Source organism: Anarrhichthys ocellatus, unplaced genomic scaffold (genome assembly GCF_004355925.1).
Source record: "Anarrhichthys ocellatus isolate YVR2014 unplaced genomic scaffold, GSC_Weel_1.0 scaffold183, whole genome shotgun sequence".
NCBI classification, from domain to species: domain Eukaryota; kingdom Metazoa; phylum Chordata; class Actinopteri; order Perciformes; family Anarhichadidae; genus Anarrhichthys; species Anarrhichthys ocellatus.
In genome coordinates, this window is record NW_022280213.1 from 95,125 (window position 1) to 109,124 (window position 14,000).

The following is a 14,000-nucleotide window of genomic DNA, read 5'->3' on the forward strand; positions in this document are numbered from 1 at the left end:
CTGCCTGAAGAATGCATAAGTCATGCCAGCTGATAGAGGTCTAGGTAGACCAGTTCACCCGGCTGCCAACATCCCAACGTCATGGATGATCATGAATGAAAATATCATTGTCCTTAGTGGTTGGTAATTATATTTGGATCAAAGCTACTCTTGAGCTGGGAGGCTAATTATAATAATATATAATAATATGTAGCTGCAAAGTGGTTTCATTTTCAACATCCATCCCTGGTGCTTTCAGTTCACAGCGAATTCCTAAATCACCCAATAACAACATGACAGACTTGTGACCTGAATGACTTATAAGTAGGTGTTTGGGAAACACATGGAAGGCCCCATCAGGCAGTAGAATCAGTTGCACAACATGTTTACAAGATGCTTTTGACTTAGTTCGTCTGGTTCACTCAAGTTCAAGTTCTTTCTTAAACTTAATTAAAACAAGACATTTGAATATTAAGTCACATGGACCGACAGGTTATTACTGAAATTTGGACTATTGTTGGCAAATTGTATTCTGCATTATTCTAGTGACTGAAAGCCGGTCACGCTTTAAATGTGTTTATCTTGTCTGGAGTTCTTAAAGAAACAGGTGATCATTGTCAGATTAAAAAGGTCAAAAGGGGTCAATATGATACCCTGTTTCTATGATCGGTTGCCCCTTTTTGATCGCAGTAACTTTCCCCGGGGAGTAGGAACCTTTTGAGGAACTCATTCAGTTTATTCTTTAGATGCGGATCTCTAGAACTTTCTACCTGCCTTCCTCTGATGTCTCCTTATGAGTGAGAAGAGGCGGTCCTTTGACTTCAGCTTTTAGTAAACTAGAACTGAAACTAGCTGCAGTTGTCAGATGAAAACATAATATATGTTCATCAACATCTTTCATATTCCAGACTCTTTGCCTCTCTCTGCAGCGTGCTGCTGTTGTTCTAGTCTTTGTATGCGTCTGTGTGCTCTCACAGCTGCATGACCAACATGCAGACGCAGAAGGTGCGTTCAGATATGCGTTATTAGTCAGTTTGTGTTGTTGAAGAGACTGTGCTCGTCAGGATGGGAGGAACTTATCTCTATTTATCAGCAACACAAATATGTTTCAAGTCAAATGGAAAGTGAACTCTCACCGCTGAAGATAAATGTTCAGTTTCTATGAACAGGAAGAGACAGTGAAACTGCAGCTTTGGACTCCAATACATTTCAAACTAATATGCGTTTAATATAAATAACAGGCACTGCAACTAGCAGGCTCGTTTTATTTCATTGCACAGTTTTGTTTCACTTCAACTCATTTTGTAATAAAAGGAAGACTAAACAAGCATTATGTCATCTTTCCACTTTCACCTTTACCCGAGTCACAGCCCAGCAAGGCGTCTGTTATTATACAAAGCTGCCCGTGCCATCACAAACATGCTAACGTGTTGAATATGAAAGCATTTGTCTGCATTTCTTTAATGCCTAGCAGTTGTTGTGAGATATACTGGAGTCACGTGTGCCTCCTCCTGGAATATCTTCATCTGTGCACAAGAGCTGCCTCTTATTTTGGTGGTATGCACATCAAACCTTTGTGTTTACACAACTTTTTGCATACACAGATCCTCATGCGTCCAGCTTCCTCCTGACATACTGTGGTGTCATGACGGCAATGAGGTCTTGAGACTGTTGGGATCATCAGAGCCAGGTCACAGGGAACAACTGGTCATCATGTTTGTTGCTCAGATGACCGTTTACATTTTATTACTTAAACAGAAGAAATGGTTTTGAGAGGAACTTCATCATTCAAATAATCCAATAGAAACTCGTCTGGAATGACATCAGAGGCAGCTGAAGTTTCCACGTAATGCGTTGTGGGTAAAGCCACAACTATGATAGTAACCTCTGATTACTATATACAATTACAATTCTCTTGTCTGGGAATATTCACCTCGTACTATTCCCTCTGACGCATCAGAATTATTGAATATACTGAAGATGTTCTGTGTGCGGCGCTCCGTGACTGTGAATATGGAACGTTTAGTACGGAACCATTAGACCGGATATGTGATCAAATGTTTTACCATTTGTAGGAAATTACAGAGTCGGCCAAATTGGGCGACATGGGCAGCGGTTAACCGAAGAAGCTCCAGAACACAGAGTCTGTTAGTTGTGTATCTATTCAGGACGCGTCCATTCTTTATTTTCCCATAATTTGGCACATAAGCAGCCCAAATCTGCCCGGCTTTGATTCGTGATGCACATGGAGTGATGACAACATTAAGGAAGTTTAAGAAAGCCCTATTAATATATCATATCATAACACAATCAATTACATTTATATAAACTCACAAAAAAGCAACGAAAATATGATTTGACAATTTTCTTTCTGGGCCCTGTATGAAGGACGGATGCTTGGATGAGGTGGGAATTTCAAAATAAAGGCGTAACTTAAAGATGATGCGTCGATGTTTTCGCTTGAATCATTCAGTCAATATATCGACCCAGATCAATGCATCTTCACTACTTTGGGTTGAAACCAGTCAGAAGACGTCAGCTAACCAGCCTAACTCTAAACATGTTCTGCTGGTCTCCCACTGAGTCACGTCATAAAGGGATGAATGTCGAGGGGGGGAACAGAGGAACAAAAAAAAAAAAAAAACAGCTGCAAAAATCATCTGCATTTGTTTCAGCACCTTGGACAGATCATCAACTCCCACCAGCAAGATTTAAACTTCAATCTTCCTAAATGTTTTAATTCAGTATTTGTAATTAACAGGTCAAACTTTCCAGTTCCCATTTTTCTGCAAGCTGGGAAAATATGCCAGTTTTAAATCACATAAATATATTTATAAAAGATCATGAGTCATGGGGTTGAGAATGATCCCGTATGCCAGAGAATCCAGATTTGCAAGATTCCTCTAGAGCGCCATCTAGTGGACACATCAAGCATTGCAGTGTTTGCAGAAAGTATATATACATACATACATACACATATCTACAGATACATACATACATACATACATAGATAGATAGATAGATAGATAGATAGATAGATAGATAGATAGATAGATAGATAGATAGATAGATAGATAGATAGATAGATAGATAGATATATATAGATAGATATAGATAGATATATATAGATATATATATAGTAGCTGTGAGTAGGTCCATTGAACCAGCTGCTGGTCAACTTTTTGTCTGTAAATTCCCAGACACGCTGATGGCTGTTTGGCTCCATCTAGTGATGGAATCACTTCAACACACTGAACCTGATCCATGTATGTTTTTGCGTTAAATCATTCTGGGATGTTTGCTGAAATTGATTGGATGTGGCACAGCCCTACATGTTCCACCAGCTCCACTGCCTCTAATCCTTGATATGTTCTTCAGGTGGTCGGAGGCTGATTTTGTAATTGTCTTGATTATCATTTGATATCACACAAAGGAGACATGAAGCAGGTTTTCAGGTTTCACGGCCTCAGATGTAATAAAACACAGTCAGCAGAGGTCTCCAACCTTTTTTGCGCCACGGACCGGTTTCATGTAAGACAATATTTTCACGGACCGGCCTTCAAGGTGTGGCGGAAAAACACGAGGAAATAAAATGATACGATCGGCATGAAAACAAATATAAAATGCATAAATAAATACAACTCACAATAACGCTGAATCAGTGCAGCCCTGAGCTTGTTTCTCTGCAACAAGACGGTCCCATCTGGGGTAACGGGAGACAATGACACCGCAGTGTGTTCCTGATGTCCAGTCTACTCCGTCATTTAGTTTTGGTTGCCGTCACTGCAGAACACCTCGCTTCACAGAGAGGATGTGTGAAATGGAAGCAGGCTTTCAGTGCTTTAGTGGTGATTTTAATCCTAAACACCAGCAGAGTTGTTGTCTCAAACATACTTTTAAGGCCACCGTCATTCGCAACCTCCAGCAGCTGATCTTCCTCTGTGGACACATGTTCTGCAGAGCGGGTTTGGCGCGTCAGAATCACTCCTGATGTCTAATCAGACTCCTGCTAGTCTGCTAAATGAAGCTTTCATGTTCTTGGAAGTTGTAGCTCTTCTTCTGTCTCCTCAGTGGCCTTTCCTCTTTGCAAAGAAGCTCTCCAAAAGTTATTTACTCATTTTCGCTAGTTTGCGGGCTTAACTTTTGAGGTAACGTATCACGTGACCGAGACGAGCGTCATGACATGCGTCAACAGACACAGGCGGATGCAATTGAGAGAGAATCCGGTCATTTTTCAAAATAAAACTTCTTTCAGACTGATAATCAATAAAACGGAAATAATATAATATTTATTCTTTCTGTGCGGCCCGGTACCAAATGACCCACGGTCCGGTACCGGTCCGCGGCCGGTGGTTGGGGACCGCTGAGCTACTTGACTCACATCCCACCACCGCCATGAAATGAGTCGCTGTAAACACAAACGACCACCAGGTGTCGCGGTTCCACAATCTTCAGCAGCAAAACGCTTTTTTTCCCAGGACAACTGAAGGAGAGGAGGGATCACTGCGGTGTAGTCACACACACACACACACACACACACACAGACTGTCTTCACATTTGGATCCATGTCTCATCCTGAAAACAGAGTCTGAACCCCCTTCCTGTCACGTCCAGTCAGTGTAGCGCAGAAGTAACGTAACGTGTGTGCGTACGTGTACGGGCATGTCGGCATGGATGCAGACGGGAACAGTTACGCAGGGTGTCGACAGGTGACCGAGTGAAAGAAAACGGGACTACACCTTCACCGAGTTTATTGTTTTTGTACCGCTGCCTCCGGTTAAAGCTCCGCTTCTCTTCTCGGGTTCTGCCCGCTTCTCCTGCCCTCCTCACCGGACCCTCCTCACCGGACCCTCCTCGGTGGTTCACCCCGACAGAAAGAAGAAATGTCGGAGGGCATTCCCAACGAGCTGTTCGGTAAGAAAACGCTCGTTTGCTTCACTTCAGCGTAGTTGTTGCTGCCAACTAATAATAAATTAACTTTCATATGTCAGGAAAAGTCCATATAAAGTCATAAATAAGACATGTGTTTATACTTTAAAGCATGATTATTAAAGCTGCTTTATGCATCATTTAGGAGCTAACAATGACTTTTACTGACTTCAATATATTGGACTTTAAAATGCCATAAAATCACGAGATATCACTAATTAAACCAGATTAAATCTAATGGGGATAAAGTAGAAATGTTAAAGTGGTTCCACAACTACCAGAGAGTTAAAAACAAACCTCCACAGACACGCTACGGGAGCAGTATAGTGAAGTTTAATGTACCATCTACTGCATGTATCACAGTGTCTCAGTGTAAAGTAGTTTTCACGCCCTGAGGGCTACCTGAGAGTTTCTCTCCACTTCCTCATCTGAGGGGGGGGGGGGGGGGTTTGGGAGAAGGGGGCGTGTCCTGTGACATTCCTTTGGGTTGTGAGATATTATCAACACAGGCTGCCTGGATGTCAAAAAGGAAGAGGGGGGGTACAGACTGCTGGGGAGAAGCAGCCTGAGCTGCTGACTTCACGTTAAGCATGCCGCTGATTGTGCTGTTAGTCAGGGGAGGGTGCTCTGGGCTCTGGGTGCGCCTCATAGTTTGGTCAAAGTTCAATGTGTTAATGGACCAAACTGTAGAAATAACAGCAGGCTAGTGGCAGGAAGGGAGGGTTAGATTTTGTGCCATAAACAGACAAATATAACAACTCGCAGGTCAAACAATAGTAAACGCGTAGTTTTCAACTTTCACTGCTTGAACTAGACCAGAAACCATCTGCTGCTCTTACATTTAATTTAGATTAATTAAATATAAGAGCATGACCTAAGTGCTCACTTAAGATGTGTGTAAATCTAAAGAAAAGAAAAAATAGAAGTTAAAGCAGGCAGAAGTTGACAAATATTGTTTTTAAACCCACTTTATCAATGTATGTATGAGCAATATACATTTATATAAAGTATATCCAACCACTCAATCTGGTTATATTGTATTTGTTTTATGATTTACTTATGTACTATACCTTTTAGTGTTTGATTATTTCCTGTACTTGTTTTGTTTTCTACTCCTCTCTGTTGTAATCCTGCAACATGTCCCCGCTGTGAGACTAATAAAGGATTCTCTTATCTTATCCCTTTAAAAGATCACGATGCAAATACAAAGATGTTAATCCTGCAGGTGTACTGTAACAAACGGAACAGGAAGAAATGTTAAAGAGGTTAAGACAGAGATCGTTTCACTGAATCTAGTGTTTAAACTATGATGAGAGTACACACAGTGCTATTTATTATAATAAGCTCAAGCGTTCTAGTTTATTTGTCCACAGCGGGCTGAGGTTTGGCCTCCCCAGCAGTGAGGTAATAAAGCGCTGACTGTTGTGTTTCTATGACTGTCATTAGAAATCAAACCTGAACCTGAAACCAGCACTGAGCGCTGAGGCCGACCCCCGACCCCCGACCCCGTGCTCTCTGTTACACGCTGTCTGCAGCCCGACGTGTCTCCGCTCTCTGATGAATGGAGCGTTTTGTTTGCGTCTCCTGCTGTTGGGTTAGAATAAAAACAGGGCAGACGGACCTGACGCTGCTCATCAGCAGCTTTTCAAAGATGGAGGAAGAAGTGATGAAGGCTGGGAGGGGGGGGGGCTCAATCAATGATATAAACAACTTGTCCCAATCACAAGCTCCAAGAGCCCAAAGGGACATCTTTAAATCAGGGCTGCAGCCAACCATTCTGTTCAGTGTCCATTTAACCTGCCGATTGCAGGATTGTTGGAGCAGCCAGACATTTGTGTATTTAATAAACGTGCTGCAGGTCGGCTGGGAGCTCCTTGTGTTGGTATGAGTGAGCTGGATGGAGACGTCCATGTGTTTGTGATCAGCCTGCTCGCTGCTGTAACGTTTTCATCCTCATGACCTCATCATGTGTCTGGGCACAGAGAGGAGGATGATGTCATGAGGGACGGGCTCAAGCTCTCGTACTCATTAACACACTTTGTTTTTCATGCACACACACTCTCGCACTCTTTCTTCCTATATTTGACCCTCATTTAACCTTTTATTATCTTAATGTCTTCTTGCTTTCCGTCTCTCCTCCTCTGCCTCCTTTTTTTTACAGTTTTTTTTTCAGACTGTTACTCAATCCTCCTCCTTCCCCCTCCCCCTCTTCCTCCATCTGTCCCTGGATTTTCCCATCGCTGCTGAAGTTGTGGGAAAAATGTTGCCGCCGTGAATCCACAGGGCTTTCTGCTCAGAGTAAATCAGAAAGATTCAAAAGAATCTGGACAGAAAACACATCATTTTTAATGTTTTCTCTTCATGTGTTTGCTTGGAGTGGAAGAATATTTCCTCTAATACAAGAGTCTGTAACATGAAGACACACCGGGGACAGCAGACTATACTTTAAACCACAGTGAGGCTGTAATACAGAAACCACAGCCTGCTCCGTGGTGGAGCTCTGAGCAAATAGCACCAGTGTTCAAGTCAGTGTTTATTTGAGATGTTCAATACCCAAAACAATTCACATCAGACACTCGAGGAACGAAAAAAACTTCTTTGTCATCTGATGGTGCTGAATTAAAGTTAATATAGAAAGCCGCCGACTAAACGGCTCACTAAAGCGCGGCGTCTCCTTCTCAGTGACGTACTTCTAATGTTCTGGTTTCTAACACACAGAACCAAAGCTGCCATCTCTCCGTGTTGTTTTCTCCAAAGAAGTTAAAGTATAAAAGACAAATACTGTAAATAATTATCTGTGGGAATGTTATGAAGCGCTTCTTTTAGTGTTTCCTTCAATAAGATAAATATCACCAATCAAAAGAGAACAAATCTAGTATTTTGGGTCATATCCTCATGTCTTTGTCTGTTCTCGTCAGTGTTCACCTTCTCATGTTGAACATCATTTTTAATCACATTTATCTAAAATATATAAATGTTCTTTCTTACGTGATGATTCTTCGTCTCCACCATGAGAGCGAGCTGGACGGCTTTTTCAAGTCACTCTTGACGATATTCACATTTATCCAGATAATCAACTTACTGTGAGTGTTGTTTTATTTTTATGGTCATGACAGAGAAAAAGATGAGATAAATAAACACAGGTTGAAACTGTTATTCCTCTTAAATGATTGTAAATCACAGCAGACGTTGTGGTGTTTTCTCACTAACCCTCAAACTGATGAAGAACTGAATCTGTGTGCATTAATAATCCTTTGGTTTCCCTCACATCTCGCTGTTTATGTTTGTTTTCTTTGACTAATAATGGAATCTGATTCCTGTTGTTTTGCATTTTAAAACCGTGCTGAGGATCTTCTGTAAGCACCATGAGCTCCAGCATGGTGGCTACCAGTTAAAGGCAACAAGACGCGCCGCATCATTCCCACTTTAATGAACCCGTGCTCAGCATAAGAGGCGTGGCCTGTTCTACTTCTGGTCCAGCAGGCTGTGAATGCTGAACAGGGACTGAAACGGGCCTTCAGGCGATCAAGTCTCCCTCTGAAGCTCCCGTGCCCGTTGTGTAGTGTGTTGTAATGTGTTGTAATGTGACCCCCCCCGTGGCGTCTGAATGCTCAGGTGTCCTGTAACCTGGTTCCACTGTGTGTTGCAGAGAGCATGCGGGAGGCGGTGGGCCGCAGGGTGAAGCTGACCCTGAGACAAAGAGTCCAGCTGGAGGTCAAAGGTGACAAGCTGGAGAACAGAGTGCTGGTAAGTGAGCAGATGTTCACTTTGTTTCTACATACAGTGTGAGTTTGAATGTGATTTCAGCCATTAAAGGGTTAAATGACGGGACGTATTTGGCATTGAAATGCTTTGTGTGATTGGCACCAATTGACTGAAGATCATAAGAGGAGCTGCCTGAAAGTTCATCACTGTCATGAGCCACAAAATGCTGAAAACAGGCCGCTCATCTAACGCAGCAAAGTTAGTCACTTTGTTCATTTATTGTTTGAATTATTGATTCTATTGCTTTTTAAGGGGATAGATCCTGTGGTGGTGTTGCTCCAGGTAGTACAGGTGAGGAGATAAAGTATGAACCAGGAAGTGAAGGTTTATCAGACGACAAGACACCGAACAGATTATACTTCTCTGAGGCAGATAATGATATTTAATACCCTCGAGAGTTATCGCTGCTGAGTCTCAACGCTAACAGAGTCAATAACAGAATGATCTCTTCAGGTCCTGTGATGACACTCCCACTCTGTTTTATTCTGCGTTTACTCCGTTTGCATTGTGACATGAACTACACAGATTATGTTTGTCTGTTTAAAAGTCCAGACAGTTTCTCTTAATATCAAGTTTAGTGTGAAACCGCTCAGTGAGCTCTGCCGTCACCAACACCAACATGCCGTTACCTTGGCTAGCTAGCTTTCATTTCATCTCATCTTTGTTTGGTCGGGACAAATTCAAATACACAGAGAATTGCAAATTTCCGTAACTTTTAGGTGCGCAGTCTTTTTAGTGTCCTACTTTACAGTCTCATACTGTAACCGTTTTATGAAGAAAATGCAACTTCCCTTACGTGCAAAATGATCTTTTTGAATTTACAAACATCATATGTGTAATTCATGGCGCAATTTAAACAGGATCCAAAACCTATCTGTCTACAGAATGTATTGTTTCCATAATAACGTCCCTGGTGGTCCATGAGAAATGAAGCGACTTCTTCTCTCTTTAGAGAATCAGCATCAGTGTTCTTCTCTGGCTGAGCCAGCTGACGTCCTATAATTAACTATATGGGTGTTATATACTGTATACTATATATATTTGAGACGTCCAGCTTCTGAATTCTGACATTGTAAAGAATCATTTGCGGGTGTTTTTGGCTCTCATAACAACATAACAACGTTTGTGATGATTGTGACTATGAAGAAGCCTTTCTGGGCCAGTGAGCTGCCATGTGATCTTTCTTTGGCTCGTTCTTTTGTTCTGACGTGTTGCCCGTGACTTCTGTTGAGCTAAGCTCTGAGTTTGTGGTCGAGCCGCAGAAAGGCTGCACGTGGTTGTTAAATATTCTGAATGAGTCGGTCTGAGAGGAGCTGCTGCTGCTGTCACCATGTGATGGTCAGTGTCGGGTCAGTGCGTCCTTGTTTTCCTCTGCAAAGCTTTACAATCACTCAGCGTGTTCACTGTCGTGTTAGTAAGGTTTCCCACTGGTGTTCGGTGACTCACAGTTCATCCCAGAGCTGTTGGATGGGGTGGAGGTCAGGGGTCATCGTAGACCAGTCAAGTTCCTCCACACCCAACTGGGAAAACCATTTCTTTATGGAGCTTCATGCACGAGGACTCTGTCGTGTTGAAACGGGACACTGAGCACACTGTTAAATATCATCAAGATTTCTCTTGGTTTGAATCAGGGAGTGCAGCCCAAACCTGGAGTATTAGAGGCAGAACTTGAAACAGTTTGTGGACGGAGGTTTTCACAATGAATCTGGAAGCTTCCAGTTTGTTCCTGTCGGTGCTTCCACTTCATCGATCTTCTGTTTATGAATCATAAACGACAAAACAAACAGACCAACACACTGTATCAGCTGGTGATGAATGAATGTGGGTCACGTGATTAATCAGTCATCCTGTCAGATCAACAGTCTATATAAGTAAGCATAATTAGTATATACAGTATAAGTATGTATTACAGAAAGGTGACAGATAGAACTGAATGTATGAGTGTATCTCTTCCACTTTATTTAACGCAGAGAAAGAAGTCTGTGTTTCTGTGGCAGGGTGTCTGATTTCCTGTAACTGTGAACGCACCTCAGCTCTCTCTGTGTGTAGTAATAAAAACTCTCAACAAAAGGTTCATAGCTCATCTGTCTTCAAACCTGTGACCTTCTGTTTACACTCCACCGTCCCAGGAAGCACAAAGAAACACGTTTTTTATTCCATATTTCTTCACATTTCCTTCCCTTTGGGCTACATGCTGCTGCAGAATGTGACTGCAACTCCTGTCAGGACTTGACTGAAGCAACCCACAGGCACAGGGTGTTAGCGCGCGCACACACACACACACACACACACACACACCACATTCCACAGCTGTAGACCAGCAGATCAGAAACCTTTGCCATCACTTTCTTAGAATGAGGCAAAACACAGTAAATGTTTCATGCTGGTGTGTCGGGCAGATTTGTTTAAAGCAAACAGGTTCAAAGAAGAGTAAAGCAGTGAGTCTATCAGATATTGATCTGATACCAGCGTTGGATCAATAAGCTGAATGCCTCGCTGTGTGGAAGTGACTGAGATCATTCATGTGTAAGGCAACATCAGGCCTGACTTCAACATTTAAACGTTGCTGTACTGTCTTTGTGAAACAAAATGTACCAAACACACAGATATAAACTCCCTGATTTGTTATTTGACATTAAAATAGTAATTCGTACAACAGCAACCTTTTAAAAAAACTATTCAAAATGAACATTCAAGTAAACCTTTTAAATTCAGCAACAACATTGGTAAAAACTTCCATAATGTCAGTGTAAAGTATAAAGTATATAAACAGAATTGAATAGATGAGCACAACTCTTCCACGTTCATAAAAGCAGTATTAAGAATAAGGATTCATCATGCCGGGGCTCTTTCTGTCATCATTTATCAGCCTCATTCTGATGCGAGTGGTCACCACCACAGCTGTATGAAGCTCACAGCTGCAGACAAAAGAACCAAATAACCTTTTTTTCAGGCTACGGTCTCAAATTTGTAACCCTCAGAGGTGTTTAGGGTGCATACCTAAACCCAAGGACACTATAAGCTAGTTTTAACATTATTTGGTTTGTGAAATGTCTGAAAATGTCACAATTTTTCCAGAGTTCAAGTTGAATTAAGTCCCTCAAACGGTCTGAAGACATTCAATTTACAGTTGTATGAATAAAACAGATGAACATTAGAAGCTGGAACCAGAGGAAACAAAAACTTTATTAACGATTATTATTCATTTTCTGTCGGTGGATTAAATGTTAAAGCGTCTGACGGTTTCATCTCTTAAGACGAACACCACTCGTATCAACACTGTGGTGAACTATGAAGAAGAGTGAGCGTGTGCATTGTACTGCACATGGCTTCTAATGACTGAGAAGTTAAAAGTGTGACAACATAGTTTGCATGTAGACATATTTACAAGTTTCTAGTTTACTTTATTAGAAGAGCATCTTCACTTCCTGTTTTATTATCAGCTGATGCAGATTCAGACTCGCACCTACAGATATACAGATTTCCCCCAAATCCCATCATTTCATTAGGAAATAAACTATTTGGGGTCATGACAATGTTTGTTTCTGGCTCCAATATTTTACAGAACTGGTGCGGAGAGGGAGACCTGACCTCCAGCCGTTAACACCTCTCGGATCAAGATAATCTGCAGCACATCAAACACACTTGCAGCATCTTGGTCCAGATTTCTCTGTATTCTATTTTGCAATATGTGGACTCACTCACACGGATCAACCTGCACTCACATCTGTAGAACACCTGGACCACGATGCTTCCAGACTTTACAAACTGAATTTCAAGTCAGTCAGAGCTGACCTGGCATCTGACCAGGAGCTGTGTGACCTGGAGTGACCTCCGTCTTCTTCGGAGGGTTTCTGTAATTACAACAGCTGACTCCGCCTCCTGCCCACTACTGTCTCTCTCTCTCTCTTTCTTAAAAGATAATGTAAAGATAATGTTTGGTGTTATCCCACTCAGGTACACTAAAACACTGGAGGCCGAGCTGCAGCTTCTCTGTTTTTTGTTTTTGCATGTGAGACCTTCTGACCTCTCCGTCTCACGTACACATGCGTATTATTTACTGGTGGATCTATGATGGATGTTAAAGTGAGATGTTTAATACGTCTCCGTCTCTGTTCTCAGGCGCTGGCGTCACATCGAGCCTTTCTGCTGACGGCACGGGTCCCGTCCAAGGTCAGTAAATCCTTTCTTCTTCCTCTCTTTTGCTTTTCCAAAAGTTTCTCCTCTTCATCCAGTTTGTTCTCATGTTTCTCTAATCTGCATCATTCCCTTCCATTTCTTCCTCCTCTTTGGGAATGTTTGTTATTTTTCTTCAGTCGTGCTGCCGCTTGTTCCTCCAGAGTCAAGTTGTGTTTTTAATTCTCCCTTGACAGAGGACACAACGAGTCCTACAACTTCCCCGACACTTTAATCGAATACGCAGTATTCGTACTCTAGTGCGGAAAAAAGCGAGCCGTAGTTCCAGTCCGGCCCGATGGCGGGAAGTGAACCAAAAGGCGGGTAAACGGCAGGTTAACATGAGTGGGAGAGGACTGACTTGGACTTTTGCAGAAGTCCGATGGTTGCTTGACATCTGGGAACGTTCAGAATACGCTGAAGGAAGTCCACAACAATAGAGACGTTCATAAAGTCGTTGGAGATGAACTGGAAGTGGGTGAGTGCGCTCGGTAGATCAGAGCCGAGTCAAAGTGGAAAACACGTCGGAAGCAGTTCTTCAAAGCAAATAAATAGCAGCGTCAGCTCTCAAGACGAAGAAGATACATTTGCTACACGCCCCTAATCCGTTAAAAACATATAAATATATCTTCTGGTTTAACGTGTTCGCTGTGAAACCAAACTAAATAGAGAATTCATTCTAATGTGGACTGATCTGCTAAGCGGACTACGCGGCTTAAACTCTCTCAGACGCACACACACATTCATGGTTCCCAGAGGATGAATCCTACTGGCTTTGGTCACGACTTTTCCTCAGATGCCACCGTGAGATTTGAGTAGATATCTCTGAACTAGTGGAGGGATTGACGCAGTATTTTCCCCCTCAGGGTGCATTGACACCGACTTTACTTCCAGCAGCTCAAATCATCAGTACTTTGTACTCAATCTTTATCTGAACCTCTTTGACCTTTTAGTCTTTTTCTGTGTTCCCTTCTCACAATGCTCTTCAGTAATCTCTGCCTTTATTCCTCACATTGCACTTTATGAACCCACATTAGTGCTGCGTCTATTAATGCTCCACTTCTTCTTCCTAGTTCTCTATTTGTCTGGCTGGATATTGTAGTTTCTCTCTCTCTCTCTCTCTCTCTCTCTCTCTCTCTCTCTCTCTCTCT

At 42.2% G+C, this 14,000-nt stretch overlaps 1 protein-coding gene across 1 annotated transcript in view; it reads left to right on the forward strand.

The window, feature by feature from the left end:
* The first annotated feature begins 4,469 nt into the window (after positions 1–4,469).
* The window catches only part of carmil1 (capping protein regulator and myosin 1 linker 1), a 26,644-nt gene continuing 17,113 nt past the window's right edge, over positions 4,470–14,000 (forward strand). Inside the window, exons 1-3 of the mRNA XM_031878496.1 lie at positions 4,470–4,893; positions 8,558–8,655; positions 12,796–12,846. Coding sequence (XP_031734356.1) covers positions 4,863–4,893; positions 8,558–8,655; positions 12,796–12,846 — 180 coding nt within the window. The 5' untranslated portion in view covers positions 4,470–4,862. The remainder of the gene's footprint in view (positions 4,894–8,557; positions 8,656–12,795; positions 12,847–14,000) is intronic.